This window comes from Delphinapterus leucas, chromosome 2 (assembly GCF_059928025.1).
Source record: "Delphinapterus leucas isolate spDelLeu-1000000601 "Yukka" chromosome 2, BTC_Dleu_Yukka2, whole genome shotgun sequence".
In the NCBI taxonomy this organism is placed as follows: domain Eukaryota; kingdom Metazoa; phylum Chordata; class Mammalia; order Artiodactyla; family Monodontidae; genus Delphinapterus; species Delphinapterus leucas.
In genome coordinates this window covers 95,389,281-95,412,784 of record NC_143130.1, presented here as the reverse complement: position 1 = coordinate 95,412,784, position 23,504 = coordinate 95,389,281, and the positions used below count along the sequence as shown (strand labels likewise).

The following is a 23,504-nucleotide window of genomic DNA, read 5'->3' as shown; positions in this document are numbered from 1 at the left end:
ACTCTTAGTTGCTGCACGCGGGCTTTTCACTGCAGTGGCTTCTCTTGTTGCGGAGCACAGGTTCTAGGCACATGGGCTCAGTAGTTGTGGCACAGGGGCTTAGTTGATCTGTGCCATGTGGGATCTTCTGGGACCAGGGCTTGAACCCATGTCCCCTGCATTGGCAGGCAGATTCTTAACCTCTGTGCCACCAGGGAAGTAAGTCCCTGATACATTAACTAAAGTCCATAATTTACATTTGGGTTCTCTCTTTGTGTTGTACATTTTGGGGGTCTTAACAAATGTATACTGACGTATATACACCACTACAATATCACACAGGGTAGTTTTACTGCACTAAAAATTCCCTGTACTCCACCTATTCATCCCTCTATCCCTCCCACCATCATCTCCCAGCCTCAGCATCCACTGATCTTACGGTCTCCATAGTGCTGCCTTTTCCAGAATGTCATACAGCTGGAACCATACAGTATATAGCCTTTTCACAATGGCTTCTTTCATTTAGAGACATGCATTTAAGGTCCTGCCATATCTTTTTTTTTTTTTTTCTGCCATATCTTTTCATAGCTTGATAGATCATTTCTTTTTAGCACTGAATAATATTCCATTGTAGGACTTCCCTGGTGGTGGGCACAGTGGTTAAGACTCTGCCTGCCAATGCAGGGGACACAGGTTCGAGCCCTGGTCCAGGAAGATCCCACATGCCGTGGAGCAACCAAGCCTGTGTGCCACAACTACTGAGCCTGCACTCTACAGCCCGTGAGCCACAACTACTGAGCCCGTGTGCCACAACTACTGAAGCCCATGTGCCCTACAGCCCATGCTCCGCAACAAGAGAAGCCACCACACTGAGAAGTCCGTGCACCACAACGAAGAGCAGCCCCCGCTCGCTGGAACTAAAGAAAGCCTGCGCACAGCAACGAAGACCCAACGCAGCCAAAAATAAAAATAAAATAAATAAATAAAACATTAAAAAAAAATTCCATTGTATCAACGTACCAAAGTTTTTTCACCCATTCACCAACTGAAAGACATCTTGGTTGCATCCAAGTTTCAGCAAATACGAATAAAACTGCCATAAACATTTCTGTGCAGGTTTTTTGTGTTTTTTTTGTGGATATAAGTTTTCAATTCATTTGGGTAAATACCAAGGAGCATGATTGCTGGATTATATGGTTACAGTGTATTTATTTCTATAAGAAACTGCCAAACTGTCTTCCAAAGTGGCTGTATCGTTTTGCATTCCCAACCCAGCAATGAATAGGAGCTCCTGTTCCTCCACATCCTCACCAGCATTTGGTATTGTCAATATTTTGGATTTCTGCCATTCTAATAGGTATGTAGTGGTATCTCACTATGGTTTTAATTTGTAATTCTCTAATGACATATGATGTTTTGCATCTTTTTGTGTGCTTATTGCCATTTACGTATCTTCTTGGTGAAGTGTCTGTTTCAGATCTTTTGCTCATTTTTAAAGCTGAGTTGTTCATTTTCTTACTGTTGAGTTTTAAGAGTTTTTTGTATATAGTGGATAACAATCCTTTATCAGGTACATGTTTTGCAAAGCCTTCCACCCAGTCTGTGGCTTGTCTTTTTATTCTCTGAAAGGTCTCTATTTTTTAATCCAGTAGTTCCACTTCTGAGAACCAAAATAATCTTACATATAGAAAAATGATTTACATATAAAGATATTTATAGCAATATTGCTTACTATTAAAAAAAACTGAAACCTGAACAAATTCTCCAATAGGTAAGCAGTTAAAATATATTATGGTTTAATATTATATACCCAATAAGTTCTAAAAGAAACATAATTGAATGCAAAATTGAATCCAAAAATTGAATGCATAATTTTACATATTGTGCTTTTTCCATTTAAAAGTATAACATGAGAATTTTATTCTTTCTTTTACAACTCTGTAAGCTTCATTTGAAAACTGTTTTTTTCTGATTACAGGAAACAGCTGTATGAATATACTATTTTTGTAACTCACTATTCTCATTTAACAACAAAAAGGAAACATTTATGGAGTTAAAAATAATCTTTGGGACTTCCCTGGCAGTACAGTGGTTAAGACTCCATGTTTCCATTGCAGGGGGCACGGATTCGATCCCTGGTCGGGGAACTAAGATCCCACATACCACGTGGTGCAGCCAAAATAATAATAATAATCTTTAACAGTGGGTGTTTTTGTTTATTTTGAGGATAAAAATGCAGAGGTTTACTGAAAGTTTTTTTAAAGATAGTACTTCAGTATATTCTTTCATGGTTACCTTTTTGTGTGTATGTAAGAATGTTTAAGTTCTACTCTCTAAGCAAATTTCAATCATACAATAATACAGTGTTATCAACTATAGTCTAAATACATTAGATCCTCAGACCTTATTTATCTTACTGTAGTTTTTTTTAAGGGATAAACTACTGAAAAGCTGGATATCACAAAGAAGGGTCACATTACACACAGCAGAACAAAAAGCTCCAATTTTTATCTGTTATTTTCCTGTTCTCAAAAGGTTTTTGTTTTGTTTTGTTTCTTGTTTTTTATGCCTCTACTTTACTTTCAATTCTCATCTTGGATTGTGCAAGATCACAGAGAAAACTCTTTGGAATGGGATATAAGTTTTACACATAAGGGAAAATTCAATTTTTGGCTCTTTGGTATTAAATTAAAATTTATATGAACACATGAAGTTTGACACTTAAAAACAACCTCAACAGGGCTTCCCTGCTGGCGCAGTGGTTAAGAATCCGCCTGCCAATGCAGGGGACATGGGTTCGAGCCCTGGTCGGGGAAGATCCCACATGCTGCAGAGCAACTAAGCCCACGCACCACAACTACTGAGCCTGCGAGCCACAACTACTGAAGCCTGCGCACCTAGAGCCCGTGCTCCGCAACAAGAGAAGCCACTGCAATGAGAAGCCCACGCACCACAACAAAGAGCAGCCCCCACTCACTGCAACTAGAAAAAGCCCACGTGCAGCAACAAAGACCCAATGCAGCCAAAAATAAAATTTTTAAAAAAACAATAAAAAGTTAAGATAGTTAAGTATTCATTGATATGATTTTTTATCATAAACAATATATAACCAAGACGAACTATTTTTGTGTCTGCAAGTCAGGTGCTATCAAGCAAACAGCAATCCTTTTTAAATGTTTAACTCAAAGACAAAAAAGAAGACTCAATAAATTTTAATTTTCCAAATGTTCTCAGAAAGAATTATCAGAAGCATCCTCCAGTTATAAAACACAGTTGGGTAATCCATTTACCCCAAATGAAACATCTGTGTGTGTTGTGAGGTAGCAATGATAGAACTATGATCTTCTGTGGTGATAACACCCGCAACGCAGAAGCATTGCCTCTTCACATGAAGAGTGTGAATAACAAGAAGGGATGGAGAGTCACCTTTCATTATTTCATCAACTATTGGTGTTTTCACAGTATTTTAAATGCCTGATTTCAATTTTACAACAACAATACCAATATTTATTCTGAAAGGTAATCGTATGTTCCAAGTAGCAGAACTTCCAACACGATCTCTAAGAATAATTCAAAGTTCTTTTTTTGGCCGCACTGTGTGGCTTGCAGGATCTCAGTTCCCTAACCAGGGACTGAACCCGCGCCATAGCAGTGAAAGTACTGATTCCTAACCGCTAGACCACCAGAGAACTCCCTAATTCGCAGTTCTGAACGATGCTTCAGAAAAACATTTCCAGCAGTGCAGGATTTATTCCTATTTCATCGTTGGTAATAACTGCACATGTCACTGCAGGAACTTTACATTCTTCTGCTGCAGACTTTAAGACTGCTGTGAAAGGTGTACTTTTGGGAACACTGAGTACTCCATAAGGTAGCCAGCAGCATGACTTTAAAGGAAAACTTGGACATGGTGGAGCAGGTCTGGACAGAGTTGCCATGCCATCTCCATGCAGCAGCCCCACTTCCTCTGTGGTGCCGGGGACTGCAAAAGTTGTTCTGTGCTATTCTGTGACAAAAGGTTTTTCTTGGTGCTTTCTTCACATAGTACCTGATCTTGGGTCTGCATCCCCATCGTTATTCTTTTCTTCCCCTTCTCTGCAGCAACACAGATCCCTTCTTATTTCTTCTAATCTTTTTTTTTAATGGCTTCATTTTTTCTTTTATTATGTTTTTTATTATAAAAAGAATATACACAATGTATAGGCAAGTTACAAAGTATAATAATAAAATGATCCAGCATCTAACGCAAGAGAATATTAATACTGTTGATGTTCCCTCTGTGATCATCCACTTGCCCTGGAGGTTACTATTACTTGAATTGTATTTATTAGTCATTCCCTCACTTTTCTTTAAAAATTTCACCACACATAATAGGTATTCCAGAAGGATTCTACCAAATTATTCTCCCACCAAAAGTCTTCTGTTCTCTTCACACTCACTTTTGAAGGGTAATATTTTTAAAAGCTTATGAACATAATTTTTTATTAGTTACACAATAGCCCATCCTTCTGAAAACTCAAAGATTCCTTAGTAAGCTGTGTATGCACCCTCTACAAGAAGAGCTCTGCAAAAACCTAAAGATGATAAACCTAAGCATGCTTCATAAAAGAGTGCTTTGTGGTGGCAGTGTAGACTGGTAAGCTTTCAATACTCGAAGGTAGCTTAGTGAAGAGGTTCCTAAAATTTAACAGACAAGTTTTACCAGTCCACGGAAAATCAGAAAAGGAAGGAATAAGGAATGTGATGAGCTCTTTAACAGAGCTACATGTATGCAATCTAAAGACCTGCTCTTTAGTCTGAGATTATCCTACTTTCTTGGAATTAAATTTTTTTTCTTCATAAAATGATAGGAGATGGTAGGTATGTTTTGGTTGCTGTTCATGTGCCCTTTTTAAAATTAAAATTGAACTTCCCTAGCCAAATAAAAATTTGAAAACCCTATGTCTTACCCAAAGTCTTGTGAAATTGTACTGGACCACAAAATCCCAAAGTTTGGCAACTGGAAAACTCTGGCCTTGAGACTTCAGCATCTCTCCCCCTTAACATCCCAGAGTAAAACTAAGAAGAAATTAACAACTTCCTCCTTGTCTCTACTTCTGGCATTCTTTCTTGAGTTCTCCAACATAAGGAAAAAACTATAATAAATGGAGACGACTGGGAAATATGAAATTAACCAATGATCAACTTTGTAAATTCCATCACTGATTAGCTTTGCAATGTTAGGAAAACATTTTAACCACACTATATGATAGGCTCCTCATGTTTTTTCTTTTGCACAATAATAAAAATACATATATATATATAACATATATCTATAGCTTATCATTTCCTGAGATAGAAGCACTAATGTTGAAGCCAGTCTAAAAACATGAACCACACTTTCAGCTCTATGGAAGAAATAGTCTACATAACTTTAAGATGTTATTTACATTTACATGGGACCTTCGGCATATTATATGTACAAAGAGAAACATCAATTATTTTATCTGCCCAAGCGCAGAGCACAGAACCAATACTGTTACTTGAAAAATACATTTCAGTTCAAAATAACAAAGTTGTCTGAAGATGTCACAGGAAAGGCAAATCCCTCAACCTCACTACTAATTAAGAAAATTAAACTAAGACCACCATGTGATACCATTATATACCCAGCAAGCTGGCTAAAATTAAAAAGGCTAGCAACACCAAATCTTGTAAGTGTGTGTTGGTATAACCACTTTGGAAAACACTATCTACTATGACTTAAGATATACCCTAGAACTCAGCAATTCTATTCCAGATATATACCCTGGATAAACTCCTGTACATGTGTACCAAAATACACAAATAAGAATGTCCACAGCAGAATTGTTTTAATACAATAATAGTCCCCAATTGGAAACAATCTACATATCTATATACAGTACAATGAATAAAGACAATATAGATTATTAAACCCTATAAGGTAAATGGACAAAATATATATATGCGTATATATATAAGTATATACTTAATGCCGAGTGAAAGCTACTCAACAAGAAAAAGATACAGAATGACTCCATCTGTACAGAATTCAAAAACAGAACCATTCAATATGATTTGGGTGATAAGCTAAAAGGGAAATCAAGGAAACCATTATCACAAAACACAGGAGAGGAAGATTATCACAAAGGAGGAGAGAAGGATGGTGATCCAGAAGGAACAAATGGGAGGCCCCTGAGAGCTGGAAATGTCTCATTTCTTGACCTAAGTAGTGGTTACACAGGTGTTCACTTTATAGTTATTCTTTAAGCTGTTCATATGCTTTATACAATCTTCTGCATAAAAATGATGTATCTCAAAAATAAAAAAATTGTAAGGAGCTGCATCTTGAAGTAGTAGATGTCTTATCACATGATATGTTTAACCAGAGCTAAAGGTTCACAAATCAGGTCTGTTACAGCAGGAACTCAAGTACTAGTCAGGAATTTGGACTAGCTGGCCATCAGACTCCTGCCAATCTAGAGATTTTAGGCATCTATTTTCATACCTTGTAACGATGATTTTTATGAACACTATTCTGGAAGCAGTCCATACAGAGTACACATGTTGGATCAATTGCACAGTCCCTGAAAAAGATTAAAAATCAGACTCCAAAATTTACATGACTCCTGCTGATACTCAAGGTATGACTATAAAATAATGTGAATGAATTTCCTATATCATGCACAAACTGATTATGAAAATACTTTAAAAACTGAATTCCAGGGACTTCCCTGGCAGTCCAGTGGTTAAGACTTCACCTTCCAAGGCAGGGGGTGTGGGTTCAATCCCTGATCGGGGAGCTAAGATTCCCACATGCCTTGTGGCCAAAAAACCAATACATAAAACAGAAGCAGTATTGTAACAAATTCAATAAAGACTTTAAAGTCAAAAAGACACATGCACCCCAATGTTCACTGAAGCACTATTTACAATAGCCAGGTCATGGAAGCAACCTAAACGCCCATCGACAGACGAATGGATAAAGACGTTGTGGTACATATATACAGTGGAATATTACTCAGCCATAAAAAGGAATGAAATTGGGTCATTTGTAGAGACACGGATGGACCTAGAGACTGTCATACAGATTGAAGTAAGTCAGAAAGAGAAAAACAAATATTGTATATTAACGCATATATGTGGAATCTAAAAAATGGTACAGATGAACCGGTTTGCAAGGCAGAAATAGAGACACAGATGTAGAGAACAAACATATGGACACAAAGGGGGGAAAGTGGGGGGGTGGTAGGGGTGGTGTGATGAATTGGGCAATTGGGATTGACATATATACACTAATATGTATAAAATAGATAACTAATAAGAACCTGGTGTATAAAAAATAAATAAAATTCAAAAAAAAATTCGTTTTCTGGTGCTCCATTTGGTAGCACATATACCAAAATTAGCTTTCTGAAAAATCATCAGCTTTTTTTTCATTCTCTGCATCATCTTATCCTATTACAGTTATGAATGTATTTTACAGACACTGATTGTTCACTGGTAAATGAGGCTTGGTTAAAGACAAAATTCATTAGAATGTAAGCAACATAAATTAAAGGATTTTAATTTATTTTATATAATGATATGTCCCAAGCACGTAGATCAGTGCCTGGCACACAACAGGTATTCAATGAATGTTTACTGAATAAATTAAATTCAATCTCTCTTAATCTCTTCCCTAATAAAAACTTCTAAAACGTAAAATTTTATTTAATACTTTCAAGGAAACATTAACAATAATATATATTAGTGCAAAGTGCAAAATTAATTTTTAAAATATTTATTTAGAAAAGTTGAAGAGATGGAATTAGGCAGTTTTAAAAATGAATTTTTAAAGGCTAATAAGTAAAAACTGACTAATAATAGCCTCTAAAATATAATATCATCTACTAACCTATTCAGAGCAGGATTTGTCAACCTCAGCAGTACTGACATTTTGAACTGAATAATTATTTGCTGGCGATATAGGTGACTGTCCGTGTGCCATAGGATGTTTAAGCAGCAACCCTGGCCTCTACCCACTAGATGCCAGTACCATTCCCCTAGCTGTGACAATTAAAAATGCCTCCATGACCCTTTTGGAGAAATGAGGTCTACAAATATCTACTATGCTTTAGCTGAAATTGACCAGGCTTCAGCTAAAAATATATAACAAGATAAATGAAACTTACTGCCATATAGCAAAATAGAACATAAAATACTAAAGCTGACTGTTTCCTGAGAAAGGAAGAGAATAAAGAAAAGCAGTATGTTCTAGACAACTGTTAACTATACATAAACCAGTCAAACCTAGAATTACAGTGAAGCAAAAAACAATTCTCTGTATAAAATCTAAAACTTCACATTCCTAACCTAAACAACCTCTAATAAAAGAAAGGAAAGGGCCTCCCTGGTGGCACAGTGGTTGAGAGTCCGCCTGCTGATGCAGAGGACACGGGTTCGTGCCCTGGTCCGGGAGGATCCCACGTGCCGCGGAGCGGCTGGGCCTGTGAGCCATGGCCACTGAGCCAGCACGTCCGGAGCCTGTGCTCCCCAACAGGAGAGGCCACAACAGTGAGAGGCCCGCATACCGCAAAAAAAAAAAAAAAAAAAAAAAGAAAGAAAAAAAACCTAAAAGTGTTGTTAAGATCTAAAAGTTAAAAGTTTCAGGCAGGAGTAGAGAATAAAAAAGTTCTCTGTGTTACCATGCTGTGTTAAGTCAATCTCTCTCACAAAAGGCAAAAAAAAAGCCTAAAGCTGTTTCCAGTTTCCTTACCACTGGCCTCTTCTATCCAACTAAATTACAAATGCTCCTACAGGTCCACAACCCTCTGATACCGAATCTCACTTGGTGGCGAAAAAATGACCAGAAATGACAACGGACTATAGACTTTATTTATACCACTTGCTGTGAACAGTCATAGGTTTCTTACAGAAATGCTCTCTTTGATTACAGGATCCTGACCTGACTCCACCAGGGAAGTATTCAGAATTCTGAAATACATGTGGCGCCAAGAGTTTCAGATAAGGGTGTATGGACTATGTTATAAACAAGGCAAAAATATATCTCTTATATACTTCTGGAGAACAGGAAGAAAAAGTGAGAGAACTGTTTAAGTCATATATTTAAAAACAAGCTGTATTAGCAAAAACAAACTTGTAAAATAAAGCACAATAAAACAAAGTAAATTATGTAGAATTAAATATATTATAAATAGTAATATACCAAGAAAGGTACATCATAAAATACATACAGAACACCAAGTTGTTATTATAACCAATCCTGTACATTTCTAAATCTTACCTACAAGAATATGTTGTCTCTCCACTTTTGAAAACCTTCCCACAGAGTTGAAATGCTCCACTGTGCTTCAATTTCTCTAAGCAAATATCTGGATCTTCTCCAAATAAGTACCATTCCAGTGGAGTGACTATTGACATTTGTATATTCTCCTCCTGCTTTTCCAAGTCTGGTTCCATTTCAGCAAAATAAATTTCTGGCACCAATCGTGCCAAATGGTTCAAGAAAGTAGTATGAAAATCAATTTGCTGATGCCACCACTGAAAAACAAAACAAAACAAAAATTAAACTTTGTTACAAGTTCCTTCTTAAAGATCTAGGGGCACCAGTAATTGTGTAGTTTCAGAGGAACTGATTTACAATATATTCTTCCTTTATACTTCACCAATACAAAAGGAAAGTAAATGATTTTTTTTTAAAAAAAGGCCTTGGAAATAAGTGGTTGTCCCCATATCACAGATATCTGGAAAAAAGAAGTGCAGCTATAGTGGATGGAGAATTACTCTTCCCTTCTGAAATGGTCAACTCCTGGTGTGTGAAGATTCTATTATCAGTCAAAGGCTGTACAGACAAAGTATTCCCCATACCAGTAGTTTAACTATTTTATTTTCTTCTTACAATTTTATTGAGATATAATTGACATATAGCACTTATAAGTTTAAGGTGTACAGCATAATTACCTGACTTATATACATCATGAAATGATCACCACAATAGTTTTAGTGAACATCCATCATCTCACACAGAAACAAAATTAAATGAATAGAAAAAAAAAGTGTTTTTCCTTGTGATAAGAACTCTTAGGATTTACTCTCTAGTAGTTTAATTATTTAAAGGAACCATAGCGTTTAATGAGAGATCAAAATGAATGAGTGCCAGAGTTTTCAGAACACAAAAAGCACTAACCATAAAAGAAAAAAACAGATAAATTGGACCTCAGCAAAAGTAAAACCTTCTGCTCTTCAAAAGAAACTGTTACAGATGGCATTTTTGCCATGCTTATTTATACATGAAAATATGTTCAACATCATTAAATCATTAGAGAAGCGCAAATTAAGACAACAGTGAGGAGAAACCAAGATGGCGGCGGAGTAGAAGGACGTGGAGTTCATCTCTCTCCACAAAAGCATCAAGAATACATCTACAGATGGAACAATTCTCAGAGAACACCGGCTGAACACTAGCAGAAGACCTCGGACACCAGAAACGACAAGAAAGACCCCTGCATAACTGGGTAGGATGAAAGTAAGAAGGGAAAAATAAGAGGAGAAAAAGTGGGACAGGATCTGTGCCCCTCGGGGGAGCTGAAGCACAGAGGTTCCCGCATCCGGGGAAGCCCCCTCACTGACGGGGAAATCACTTGGGACAGAAGGGGAACATCTGAGGCTGTCAGAGGAGGATGAAATGGCTGGTCTGTAGCAGACGGGACAGAGTGAGACCTACACAGATGGTCAGTGCCACAGGCCTGTGTGCCCCAGACTGGGACGTGTGTCTGCCGGTTCACACGGGGGCTGAGAGCTGGAACATGGGGATTAGAAAGCAAACCTGGGGTGAGGACTGCTGTTGGCTGCGAGGAGACAGCCTGAGGGGACAGGAGGGAGGAAATCAGCAACCAGGACACTTATGAAGGAAACCCAGACTGCCATAGAAGCAAGGCACCACTGTTGAATGACGTGCAGTGGGTGGAGCCACCACAGCAGCCTCTCTCTCCCCACGCACTGACCCCTGCCCCAACAGGTGCTAGGAAAAGCTGCCAGAACTGACCTTCTCATGCCAGTCACCAGGCACTAGGAAAGGTTCCCACTAGGGCCAGATCTCTCATGCCCGTGGCCACCAGTTTTCCTGCGTGCCTGTCGCTGCCAGGGCCCCCAAGACCCAGGCAGTCATGCCACCTCCTCGCCCTGTCCTCACCGGAGCAGACCTGAGGGCTCCAAGGCAGCCTCGGAAGCAGACTCCGGTGGGTGGCACACACGCAAAGGTGGGGTTAAAACCACAGCTGAGCCCCAGGGGCAGGGTGACTAAAGAAGAGGAACAAAAATCTTTCCGTGCAGCTACACAAACTGCACGTTAAATCCCCGCGATCGTCTTGGTAAATCCTGCATCTATGAAATATCTGAATGGACAACGAGTGTTCCCAAAACAGAAACCAGTCTAGTGCTAGCAGCTATGGACTTTGGGGACTAGTACACCCAAGAGCTGGGCCATGTCAGAGTCCTAGCTGTCCCCCAGTACCCAGAGAGAGACCAGAAACGTACCTAGAGGTTTTGGAGGGTGGCCTGGGGATACAGAGGTTGGCTGTGACTCAAGGTGAGGGCAAGGACACTGACAGTTGAGACCCCAGGAAAATATAATTATTACTATTTTTTAATGTTTTGTTTGTCCTGTATATTTTATTATTTGTTTTTACTTAGTTTTTTAAATTTATAATATATTTCTTATATTTCTATTTCTACATTACGTTTTTGTTGTTCTGTGTTTTTAACTTGCTTTTTTTTCTTTGCGCTAACTTTTATTTATTGTTTTTGTGTGTTTGTTTTGTATTCCTTGCTTTTTCCTTCAATTTGCATTCTGCGTTTGTTCTTGTTTTTTTGGTTAGTTTTGCTTTTGTTTAATTTTGTTTTGGGATTCTTTTCTTGGTCTGGCTGTTCTTTTTCATTTTCTCTGTTTTATGTTTTTGTTTCTTATTTTGTATGTGTGTGTGATTATTTTTGTTTCTGTTTGGTTTTACTTTTACCATTTGGGGTTTTGTTTGTCTCTTCCTTTGTTTCTTTCTTTCTTTTTAATTGTTGCTGTTGCTTCTTGCTTGTTTTTGTCTTTGCTATTTGTCCCGAGTTTTGTATGTCTGTTTGTTTTCATTTGTTTTCTTCCTACCCTTTTATTTCTTTCTTTTTTCTTTTCTTTTTTTTCCCCCATTTTTGCTGAGCTGTGTGGCATGCGGGGTCTTGGTTTCCAGGCAGGGGGTCAGGCCTGAGCCTCTGAGGTGGGAGTGCGGAGCCCAGGAAACTGGAATGCCAGAGAATTCCTGGCCCCAGAGCTCTCCCGGGAGTCTCCATCTCAACTCCAAGACCCGACTCCACCCAACTGCCTGCAGGCTCCACTGCTGGACACCCCACGACAAACAACAAACAAGACAGGAACACAAACCCAACCATCAGCAGAAAGGCTGCCTAAAGTCTTACTAAGGTCACCTTACTAAGGCCACCAAAACACACCACCTGACACAGCCCTGTCCATCACAGGGAAAAGATCCAGCTCCACCCACCAAAACGCAGGCGCCAGTCCTTCCCACCAGGAAGCCTAAACAAGTCACTGGACCAAACTCCCCACTGGGGGCAGACACCAGAAGCAAGAGGAACTATGACCCTGCAACCTGCGGAAAGGAGACCTCAAACACAGTAAGTTAGACAAAGGAGAAGACACAGGAATACGCAGCAGATGAAGGAGCAAGGTAAAAACCCACCAGACCAAACAAATGAAGAGGAAATAGGCAGTCTACATGAAAAGAATTCAGAGTAATGATAGTAAAGATGACCCAAAATCTTGGAAATAGAATGGAGAAAATACAAGAAGTGTTTAACAGGGACCTATAAAAACTAAAGAACAAACAAACAGTGATGAACAACACAATAACTGAAATTAAAAAACAAAATAGAAGGAATCAATAGCAGAATAACTGAGGCAGAAGAACGGATAAGTGACCTGGAAGATAAAATAGTGGAAATAACTACTGCAGAGCAGAATAAAGAAAAAAGAATGAAAAGAACTGAGGACAGTCTCAGAGACCTCTGGGACAACATTAAACGCACCAACATTCGAATTATAGTGGTCCCAGAGGAAGAATAGAAAGAGAAAGGGTCTGAAAAAAATGTGAAGAGATTATTGTTGAAAACTTTCCTAACATGGGAAATGAAATAGTCAGTCAAGTCCAGGAAGCGCAGGGAGTCCAGGCAGGATAAACCCAAGGAGAAAAATGCTGAGACACATATTAATCAAACTATCAAAAATTAAATACAAAGAAAAAATATTAAAAGCAGCAAGGGAAAAACAACGAATAACATACAAGGGAATCCATGCAAGGTTATCAGCTGATCTTTCAGCAGAAACTCTACAGGCCAGAAGAGAGTGGCAGGATATATTTAAAGTGATGAAAGGGAAAAATCTACAACCAAGATTACTCTAGCCAGCAAGGCTCTCACTCAGATCTCACAGAGAAATCAAAAGCTTTACAGACAAGCAAAAGCTAAGAGAATTCAGCACCACCAGACCAACTTTACAACAAATGCTAAAAGAACTTCTCTAGGTAGGAAACACAAGAGAAGAAAAAGACCTACAAAAACAAACCCAAAACAATTTAAAAAATGGTAATAGGAACATACATATCGATAATTACTTTATATGTAAATGGATTAAATGCTCCAACCAAAAGACACAAAGCGGCTGAATGAATATAAAAACAAGATCTGTATATATGTTGCCCACAAAACACCCACTTCAGACCTAGGGACACATACAGACTGAAAGTGAGGGGATGGAAAAAGATATTCCATGCAAATAGAAATCAAAAGAAAGCTGGAGTAGCAATACTCATATAAGACAAAATAGACTTTAAAATAAAGACTGTTACAACAAAGGACACTACATAATGATAAAGGGATCAATCCAAGAGGATATAACAATTGTAAATATGTACACACCCAACACAGAAGCACTTCAATACATGAGGCAAATGCTGACAGCCAAAATAGTGGAAATCGACAGTAACACAATAGTGAGGGACTTCAACACTACACTTACACCAACGGATAGATCATCCAGAAAGAAAACTAATAAGGAGTCACAAGCCTTATATGACACATTAAACCAGATAGACGTAATTGATATCTATAGGACAATCCATACGAAAGCAGCAAAATACACTTTCTTCTGAAGTGCACATGGAACATTCTCCAGGACAGATCACATCTTGGGTCACAAATCAACCCTTGGTAAATTTAAGAAAACTGAAATCATATCAAGCATTTTTTCTGACCATGATACTATGAGATTAGAAATCAATTATGGAGAAAAAAAACCATAAAAAACACAAACACACGGAGGCTAAACAATATGCTGCTAAAGAACCAAAAGATCACTGAAGAAATCAAAGACGAAATCAAAAAATACCTACAAACAAATTACAACAAAAACACGACGATCCAAAACCTATGGGATGCAGCAAAAGCAGTTCTAAGAGGGAAGTTTACAGCAACACAAGCCTACGTCAAGAAACAGGAAAAATCTCAAATAAACAATCTAACCTTACACCTAAAGGAACTATAGAAAGGGGAACAAACAAAACACAAAGTTAGCAGAAGGAAAGAAATCATAAAGATCAGAGCAGAAATAAATGAAATAGAAACAAAGAAAACAACAGCAAAGATCAATAAAGCTAAAAGCTGGTTCTCTGTGGTTTCCCTGGTGGCGCAGTGGTTGAGAGTCCGCCTGCCGATGCAGGGGACACAGGTTCGTGTCCCGGTCCAGGAAGAGCCCACAGGCCGCGGAACGGCTGGGCCCGTGAGCCATGGCCGCTGAGCCTGCACGTCCGGAGCCTGTGCTCTGCAACGGGAGAGGCGACAACAGTGAGAGAGCTGCGTACCGCCAAAAAAAAAAAAAGCTGGTTCTTTGAGAGCATAAACAAAATTGATAAACCTTTAGCCAGACTCATCAAGAAAAAGAGGGAGAGGACTTAAATCAATAAAATTAGAAATGAAAATGGAGAAGTTATAACAGACACCGCAGAAATACAAATCATCATAAGAGACTACTACAAGCAACTCTATGACAATAAAATGGACAACCTGGAAGAAATGGACAAACTCTTAGAAAGGCATAACCTTCCAAGACTTGACCAGGAAGAAATAGAAAATATGAACAGACCAATCACAAGTAATGAAATTGAAACTGTAATTTAAAATCTTCCAACAAACAAAAGCCCAGAACCAGATGGCTTCACAGGTGAATTCTACCAAACATTTAGAGAAGAGCTAACACCCATCCTTCTCAAACTCTTCCAAAAACTTGCAGAGGAAGGAACACTCCAAAACTCATTCTATGAAGCCACCATCACCCTGATACCAAAACCAGACAAAGATACAACAAAAAAAGGAAATTACAGACCAATATCACTGATGAATATAGATGCAAAAATCCTCAACAAAATACTAGCAAACAGAATCCAACAACACATTAAAAGGATCATACACCATGATCAAGTGGGATTTATCCCAGGGATGCAAGGATTCTTCAATATATGCAAATCAATCAATGCAATACACCATATTAACAAATTGAAGAATAAAAACCATATGATCATCTCAATAGATGCAGAAAAAGCTTTTGACAAAATTCAACACCCAATTATGATAAAAACTCTCCAGAAAGTGGGCATAGAGGGAACCTACCTCAACATAAGAAAGGCCATATATGACAAACCCACAGCAAACATCATTCTCAATGGTGAAAAACTGAAAGCATTTCCTCTAAGATCACGAACAAGCCAAGGATGTCCACTGTCACCACTATTAATCAACATAGTTTTAGAAGTGCTAGCCACAGCAGTCAGAGAAGAAAAAGAAATAAAAGGAATATCAATTGGAAAAGAAGAAGTAAAACTGTCACTGTTTGCAGATGACATGATACTATACATAGAGAATCCTAAAGATGCTACCAGAAAACTACCAGAGCTAATCAATGAATTTGGTAAAGTTCCAGGATACAAAATTAATGCACAGAAATCTCCTGCATTCCTATACACTAACAACGAAAGATCAGAAAGAGAAATTAAGGAAATAATCTCATTCACCATAGCAACAAAAAGAATAAAATACCTAAGAATAAACCTACCTAAGGAGACAAAAGACCTGTATGCAGAAAACTGTAAGACACTGATGAAAGAAACCAAAGATGACACAAACAGATGGAGAGATATACCATGTTCTTGGATTGGAAGAATCAATATTGTGAAGATGACTACACTACCCAAAGCAATCTACAGATTCAATGCAATCCCTATCAAATTACCAATGGCATCTTTTACAGAACTGGAACAAAAAAATCTTAAAATTTCTATGGAGACACAAAAGACCCCGAAGAGCCAAAGCAGTCTCGAGGGAAAAAAATGGAGCTGGAGGAATCAGACCCCCTGACTTCAGATTAGACTACAAAGCTACAGTAATCAAGACAATATGGTACTGGCACAAAAATAGAAACAAAGATCAATGGAATAGGATAGAAAGCCCAGAGATAAACCCACACACCCATGATCAAGTAAGCTATGACAAAGGAGGCAAGGATATACAATGGAGAAAAGAGAGTCTCTTCAACAAGTGGTGCTGGGAAAACTGGACAGCTACATGTAAAAGATGAAATTAGAGCACTCCCTAACACCATACACAAAAATAAATTCAAAATGGATTAGAGACCTAAATGTAAGACCAGACACTATAAAACTCTTAGAAGAAAACATAGGAAGAACACTCTTTGACATAAATCACAAAATCACAGCAAGATCTTTTCTGATCCACCTCCTAGAGTAATGGAAATAAAAACAAACAAATGGGACCTAATGAAACTTAAAAGCTTTTGCAAAGCAAAGGAAACTACAAACAAGACGAAAAGACAACCCTCAGAATGGGAGAAAATATTTGCAAACATATCAATGGACAAAGGATTAATCTCCAAAATATATAAACAGCTCATGCAGCTCAATATTAGAAAAACAAACAACCTAATCAAAAAATGGGCAGAAGACCTAAATAGACATTTCTCCAAAGAGGACATACAGATGGCCAAGAAGCACATGAAAAGCTGCTCAACATCACTAATATTAGAGAAATGCAAATCAAAACTACAATGAGGTATCACCTCACACCAGTTAAAATGGGCATCATCAGAAAATCTACAAACCACAAATGCTGGAGAGGGTGTGGAGAAAAGGGGACCCTCTTGCACTGTTGATGGGAATGTAAATTGATACAGCCACTATGGAGAACAGTATGGAGGTTCTTTAAAAAACTAAAAATAGAACTACCATGTGACCCAGTAATCCCACTGCTGGGCATACACCCAGAGAAAACCATAATTCGAAAAGACACATGCACCCCATGGAAGCAACCTAAATGCCTATCGACAGACAAATGGATAAAGAAGATGTGGTACATATATACACTGAAATATTACTCAGCCATGAAACAGCACGAAATTGGGTCATTTGTAGAGATGTGGATGGATCTAGAGACTGTCACAGAGAGTGAAGTTAAGTCAGAAAGAAAAAAACAAAAATCATATATTAATGCATATATGTGGAACCTAGAAAAATGGTACTGATAAAACGTTTTGCAGGGCACAAATAAAGACACAAATGTATAGAAGAAACGTATGGACACCAAGGGAGCAAAGTGGCGAGGAGGTAGGTGGTGGTGGGATGAAATGGGAGATTGGGATTGACATATATACACTAATATGTATAAAATAGATAACTAATAAGAAATTGCTGTTTTAAAAAATAAAATTTGATAAAATAATAATAAAATGGTAGCTCTAATGTCAACCACATCAATAATTACATTAAATTTTTTTAATTAAAAAAAGAAGTAACAAACAAAGGATTAATCTGCAAAATATACAAACAGATCATATATCTCAATATCAAAAGCAAACAAACCAATCTAAAAATGGGCAGAACCCTAAAGAGACATTTCACCAAAGAAGATATGGAGATGGCCAAGAGGCACATGAAAAGATGCTCAACATCACTAATAATTAGAAAAAGGCAAATCAAAACTACGAGATATCACCTCACACCAGTCAGAATGGCCATCATCACGAAATCTATAAACAATAAATGCTGGAGAAGGTGTGGAAAAAATGGAACCCTCTTGCACTTTTGGTGGGAATGTAAATTGATACAGCCTCTGTGGAGAACAGTGTGGAGGTTCCTTAAAAAACTAAAAATAGAACTACCATGTGACCCAGCAATCCCATTCCTGGGCATATATCCAGAGAAAACCATAATTCGAAAAGACACATGCGCCCCAATGTTCATTGCAGCACTATTTACAATAGCCATGACATGGAAACAACATAAATGTTCATCAACAGAGGAATGGATAAAGAAGATGTGGTACAGATATACAATGGAATATTACTCAGCCATAAAAAGGAACAAAACTGGGTCATTTGTACAGATGTAGATGGACCTAGAGACTGTCATACACAGTGAAGTAAGTCAGAAAAACAAGTATCGTATATTAACGTATATATATGTAATTTGAAAAAATTGGTATAGACAATCGCATTTAGAAAGCAGAACAGAGACACAGACGTAGAGAACAAACGTATGGATACCAAGGGGTTGCGGGAGTAGGTAGGATGAATTGGGAGATTGGGATTGACATATATACACTACTGATACTATGTATAAAATAGATAATTAATGAGAACCTACTGTATAGCATAGAGAACTCTATTCAGTGCTCTGTGGTAACCTAAATGGGATGGAAATCCAAAAAAGAGGGGATATACGTATACATATAGCTGATTCACTTTGCTGTACAGTAGAAACTAACGCAACATTGTAAAGCAACTATACTCCAATAAAAATTTTTTTTAAATGACAGTGAGATACACCTATAATAACCTAAATAAACATTTGGCAATACCAAGTATCAACAAGGATGCAGAAAACTGGAAAAGGAATGTGCTGGTAGGAACTCAAAATGTTATACATCCACTTTACGAAAGAGTTTAGCAGTTTCTTACAAAGTTAAATATATACTTACTATGTGACCCAGCAATCAAACTCCTAGTTATCTACCCAAGAACTTATGTTCACAGACACTTGTACATGAAGTTATAGCAATTTTATTCATAATCGCTCAAAACTAGAAATGATTCAGGTGTCCTTCAACTGGTGGATTATAAACAAACTGTACATCCAAACCATAGAATACTGCTCAACAATAAAAGGACTGAATTATCAATGCATGCAACATCAAAAGAAGTCAAACTCAAGAGGCTATGTACTACTGCCTCTTAGCAGTTGGGACCATGTTCATGTTGTCAGCGTATCTGTGAACTGAGCAAAGCCCACCTCTGTGCCAAATTCCTGATTCCCATTACAAGTGGCTTTGGTGTTTTTCCTTTTTTGGCTGTGCTGCAAGGCATGTGGGATCTTACTTCCCCAACCAGGGATCGAACCCACGCCCCCTGCAGTGGGAGTGCAGAGTCTTAACCACTGGACTGCCAGGGAAGTCCCTATAAGTGGGTTTAACAGACACTATATGCAGATTTCAATACCACCACCCTTATCTTCAATCAAACAAGACAGCTTTCTAAGTATCAAGAAATGCCCTGTTAAAAGACTTTCATGGATTACTCGTTGGCAATTTGGCCTTAAATGTGAAGTGATTACCTCAAACCACACAGCCAGCTCAACATTTTTAATGCCACTCAGTAACAGCAGGCCTAAAAGAGAGGTAGGAGAAACAGAGCTCTCTAGTATCAATCCAACAGTGGCGATTTCAGTTGCAGTTAATATCCTTCCAATTAAATTAATACTGTTCATTTGAAATATGTTGGCTTTCTGGTTTTATTAGAATTTCATGTTTGTTTTATACTTAAATTAAAACTGTAAGTATAAGGCATTCATAGTAGTTTATATTTGTACACATTTAAGTTATATTATAAATTTTAAAAAACTTTTTAAAGGCTATATGCTATATAATTCCATTTATATAAAATTCCAGAAAAGGCAAAACTACTCGAGATAGAGGATAGCAAAGTGGTTGCGAGGGGCTGACTACAAAGTAGCAGCAATGTAATTTCTGAGGGCAATGGAACTGTTCTGTAGTATCTATTATGGTGACGGTTACACAACTGTTGGCAACTGTCAAAACTCATAGAACTGTAGAATAAACAGTTATTTACTTTATGTAAATTTTCACAGTGAATAAAAAAGAACATAGTTTGAAAAAGAAAAGGAGAAACAGGTTGAGAGAAAATATTTGCAATAATACATTCCCTCCAAAGATCAGGGATGAGGCAAGGATATCTGTTCTCTTCTATTCAATATTGTACTACAGGTCATAGCTAGTGAAATAAAACAAGAAAAATAAATAAAAGGCATGATGATTGCAAAGGAAAAAGTAAAGCTGTCTCTATTCACAAACAGTATGATTACTCTTCATAAAAAACTCTAAGGAATCAGTTAAAAAACACACATAAAAATGGTAAGTGAATTGAGCAAACTCATTAGATATAAGATCAACAGATAAAGATCACCTGTATTTCTATACGCTAGCAACAAAAAACTGGAAAATGAAATTTTTAAAAAAACAGCATTTACAATAGCATCAAAAAACATAAAGTACTTGGGAGTTAATTTAATAAAGATTGTGAAAAACCCCTACACTGAAAACTACTGAACATTATTGAGAGAAATTTCTAAAACACCTAAAAAAATGAAGAGCTACATCATGTTCATTACTTAAAAGATTCAATACTGAGATGTCTATACTTCCTAAACTGATCTACAGATTCTACACAATCCCAGAAAGCTTTCTTGTAGAATTGACAAGCTGATTCCAAAATGAATATGGAGGGAATTCCCTGGCATTCCAGTGGTTACAACTCGGCCCTTTCATTGCCATGGCCCAGGTTCAATACCTGGTTGGGGAACTAAAATCCCACAAGCTGCACAGAACAGCCAAGAAAAAATAAATGTAAAGGACTTAGAAAAGACTTAACACTACATGATTTCAGGACTTACTATAAAAGATATAAGAAATGAGACTGTGGAATTAGCACTGAGATAAATATATATATATTTTGAGATAAATATATTTATCAATGGAACTAAGAGAGAGTTTAAAAATGAATCCACACATATAAAGACAATTGATTTTTTTAAAAGGAACCAACATAATTCAAAAGAGACAGCATTTTCAAAAACTGGTGCAGAAGTAATTAGATATCCTTATGGAAAACAAAGAACATCAACCCGTACTTCACACCACACACAAAAATTAATTCAAAATGAATAAAAGATTTAAATATTAAAAAATAAAACTGTTGGGACTTCCCTGGTGGCACGGTGGTTAAGAATCCACCTGCTAATGCAGGGGACACAGGTTCGATCCCTGGTCCAGGAAGATCCCACATGCCACGGAGCAACTAAGTCCATGTGCCACAACTACTGAGCCTCTGCTCTAGAGCCCACGAGCCACAACTACTGAAGCCCACACACCTAGAGCCTGTGCTCTGCAACAAAAGAAGCCAACACGATGAGAAGGCCGTGCACTGCAACGAAGAGTAGCCCCCACTTGCCACAACTAGAGAAAGCAGGCGTGCAGAAACGAAGACCCAATGCAGCCAAAAATAAATAAATAAATAAAATAAATTTTTTTAAAAAATAAAATAAAACTAAAATTTCTTGACAAAAACATAGGAGAAAACTCTTTGACATCCTATGGGTGGGCAAAGAGTTCTTGGACAGGGCAGAAAAAGCACCAACCATGAAAAAAATGGATAAAATTTTTTATTTTAATCAAAATTAAAACCTTCTGTTACTCAAAATGAACATGAGTAACTGTTACCCAATACTGCTACTCACTGTGCATTTTTCAAATTTTTCATACAACCAAATACTGAAAGATGAATTTTAGAATGGATCTATATTAAAATGAACATGCCCCTACTTCTTAAATTAAGCTACCCCTTCTATGAAATTACACAGAAATAGGAGGAAACTAAGAAGTATACTTATCATACACTAACCCAACTTGCCAGTAGAGCATAGGGCACCAACCCACAGCTATCTATGGTAGCTAAGGTCCTGGCCCTTTTGGCACAGGAACACCCTTGTGCCAAGATGTGAGACTGATTATTCAGACCACTGGGTAGTGTTATCTAGGCAAAAACTTACCAAAAGAATGAAGGAATCCTAGAAAAAATAATAGGGATGGAAAATTAGGACTCTTCAGTCTGTAAAAACAAAGGCTAGATAATGTTTATAAAATCATAAAGAGTTTCGACACAGTTAACATATACTTGTTCACTATATCTTAAAGCAAATTAACAGGTGTCCCCTTGAAGTGTTAAAAAACAATTTTCAGGGCAAAGAAAAGGAATGAGAATTCTATTCAGCTATGATAAACTAATAAAACTTGTCTAAGGAGTTTTCTAACCTGACATTTAATTAGAATTAAGAATTTACAAGGCAGGGAGACCTTCAAGATGGCAAAGGAGTAAGACGTGGAGATCACCTTCCTCCCCACAAATACATCAGATATACATCTACATGTGGAACAACTCCTACAGAACACCTACTGAACGCTGGCAGAAGACCTCAGACTTCCCAAAAGGCAAAAAACTCCCTGCATACCTGAGTAGGGCAAAAGAAAAAACAGACAAAAGAATAGGGTCAGGACCCGTACCTCTGGGAGGGAGCTGTGAAGGAGGAAAAGTTTCGACACACTAGGAAGCCGCTTCACTGGTGGAGACGTGGGGTGACGGGGGGGAAGCTTCGGAGCCATGGAGGAGAGCACAGCAACAGGGGTGCAGAAGGCGAAGTGGAGAGATTCCCACAGAGAGGATTGGTGCGGACCAGCACTTACCAGCTTGAGAGGCTTGCCTGCTCACCCACCGGGACGGGTGGGGTCTGGGAGCTAAGGCTCGGGCTTCGGAGGTCAGATCCCAGGAAGAGGACTGGGGTTGGCGGCGTGAACACAGCCTGAAAGGGGCTGGTGCGCCACAGCTAGTTGGAAGGCAGTCCAGGAAAAAGTCTGGAACTGGCTAAGAGGCAAGAGACCATTGTTCCGGGGTGAGTGAGGAGAGGGGATTCAGAGCACTGCCTAAACGAACTCTACAGACGGGCGCGAGCCGCGGCTATCAGCGCGGACACTAGAGACAGGCAGGAAACGCTAAGGCTGCTGCTGCAGCCACCAAGAAGCCTGTGTGCAAGCACAGGTCACTATCCACATCCCCCCTCCTGGGAGCCTGTGCAGCCCGCCACTGCCAAGGTCCCGTGATCCAGGGACAACTTCCCAGGGAGAACACATGGCACACCTCAGGCTGTTGCAAGGTCAGGCTGGCCTCTGCCGCTGCAGGCTTGCCCCACGTTCCATACCCTCCCTTCCCCCAGGCTGAGTGAGCCAGAGCCCCCTAATCACTTGCTAATTTAACCTCCTCCGGGGGGAACAGACGC

At 38.4% G+C, this 23,504-nt stretch overlaps 1 protein-coding gene across 7 annotated transcripts in view; it reads right to left on the bottom strand.

The window, feature by feature from the left end:
• Positions 1-23,504, bottom strand: part of UBR1 (ubiquitin protein ligase E3 component n-recognin 1) — a 169,634-nt gene that overhangs the window by 121,548 nt on the left and 24,582 nt on the right. For 4 of the 7 annotated variants that reach the window (XM_089907322.1, XM_089907321.1, XM_022587307.3 and 1 more), the window contains 2 exons: positions 9,266-9,522; positions 6,488-6,566 (listed from right to left, as the gene is read on the bottom strand). In XM_089907322.1, coding sequence (XP_089763448.1) covers positions 6,488-6,566; positions 9,266-9,522 — 336 coding nt within the window. Of the gene's footprint in view, positions 1-6,487; positions 6,567-9,265; positions 9,523-23,504 lie in introns of those variants that run through there. The other 3 variants (XM_089907324.1, XM_089907325.1, XM_089907328.1) reach the window with 3 other exon arrangements.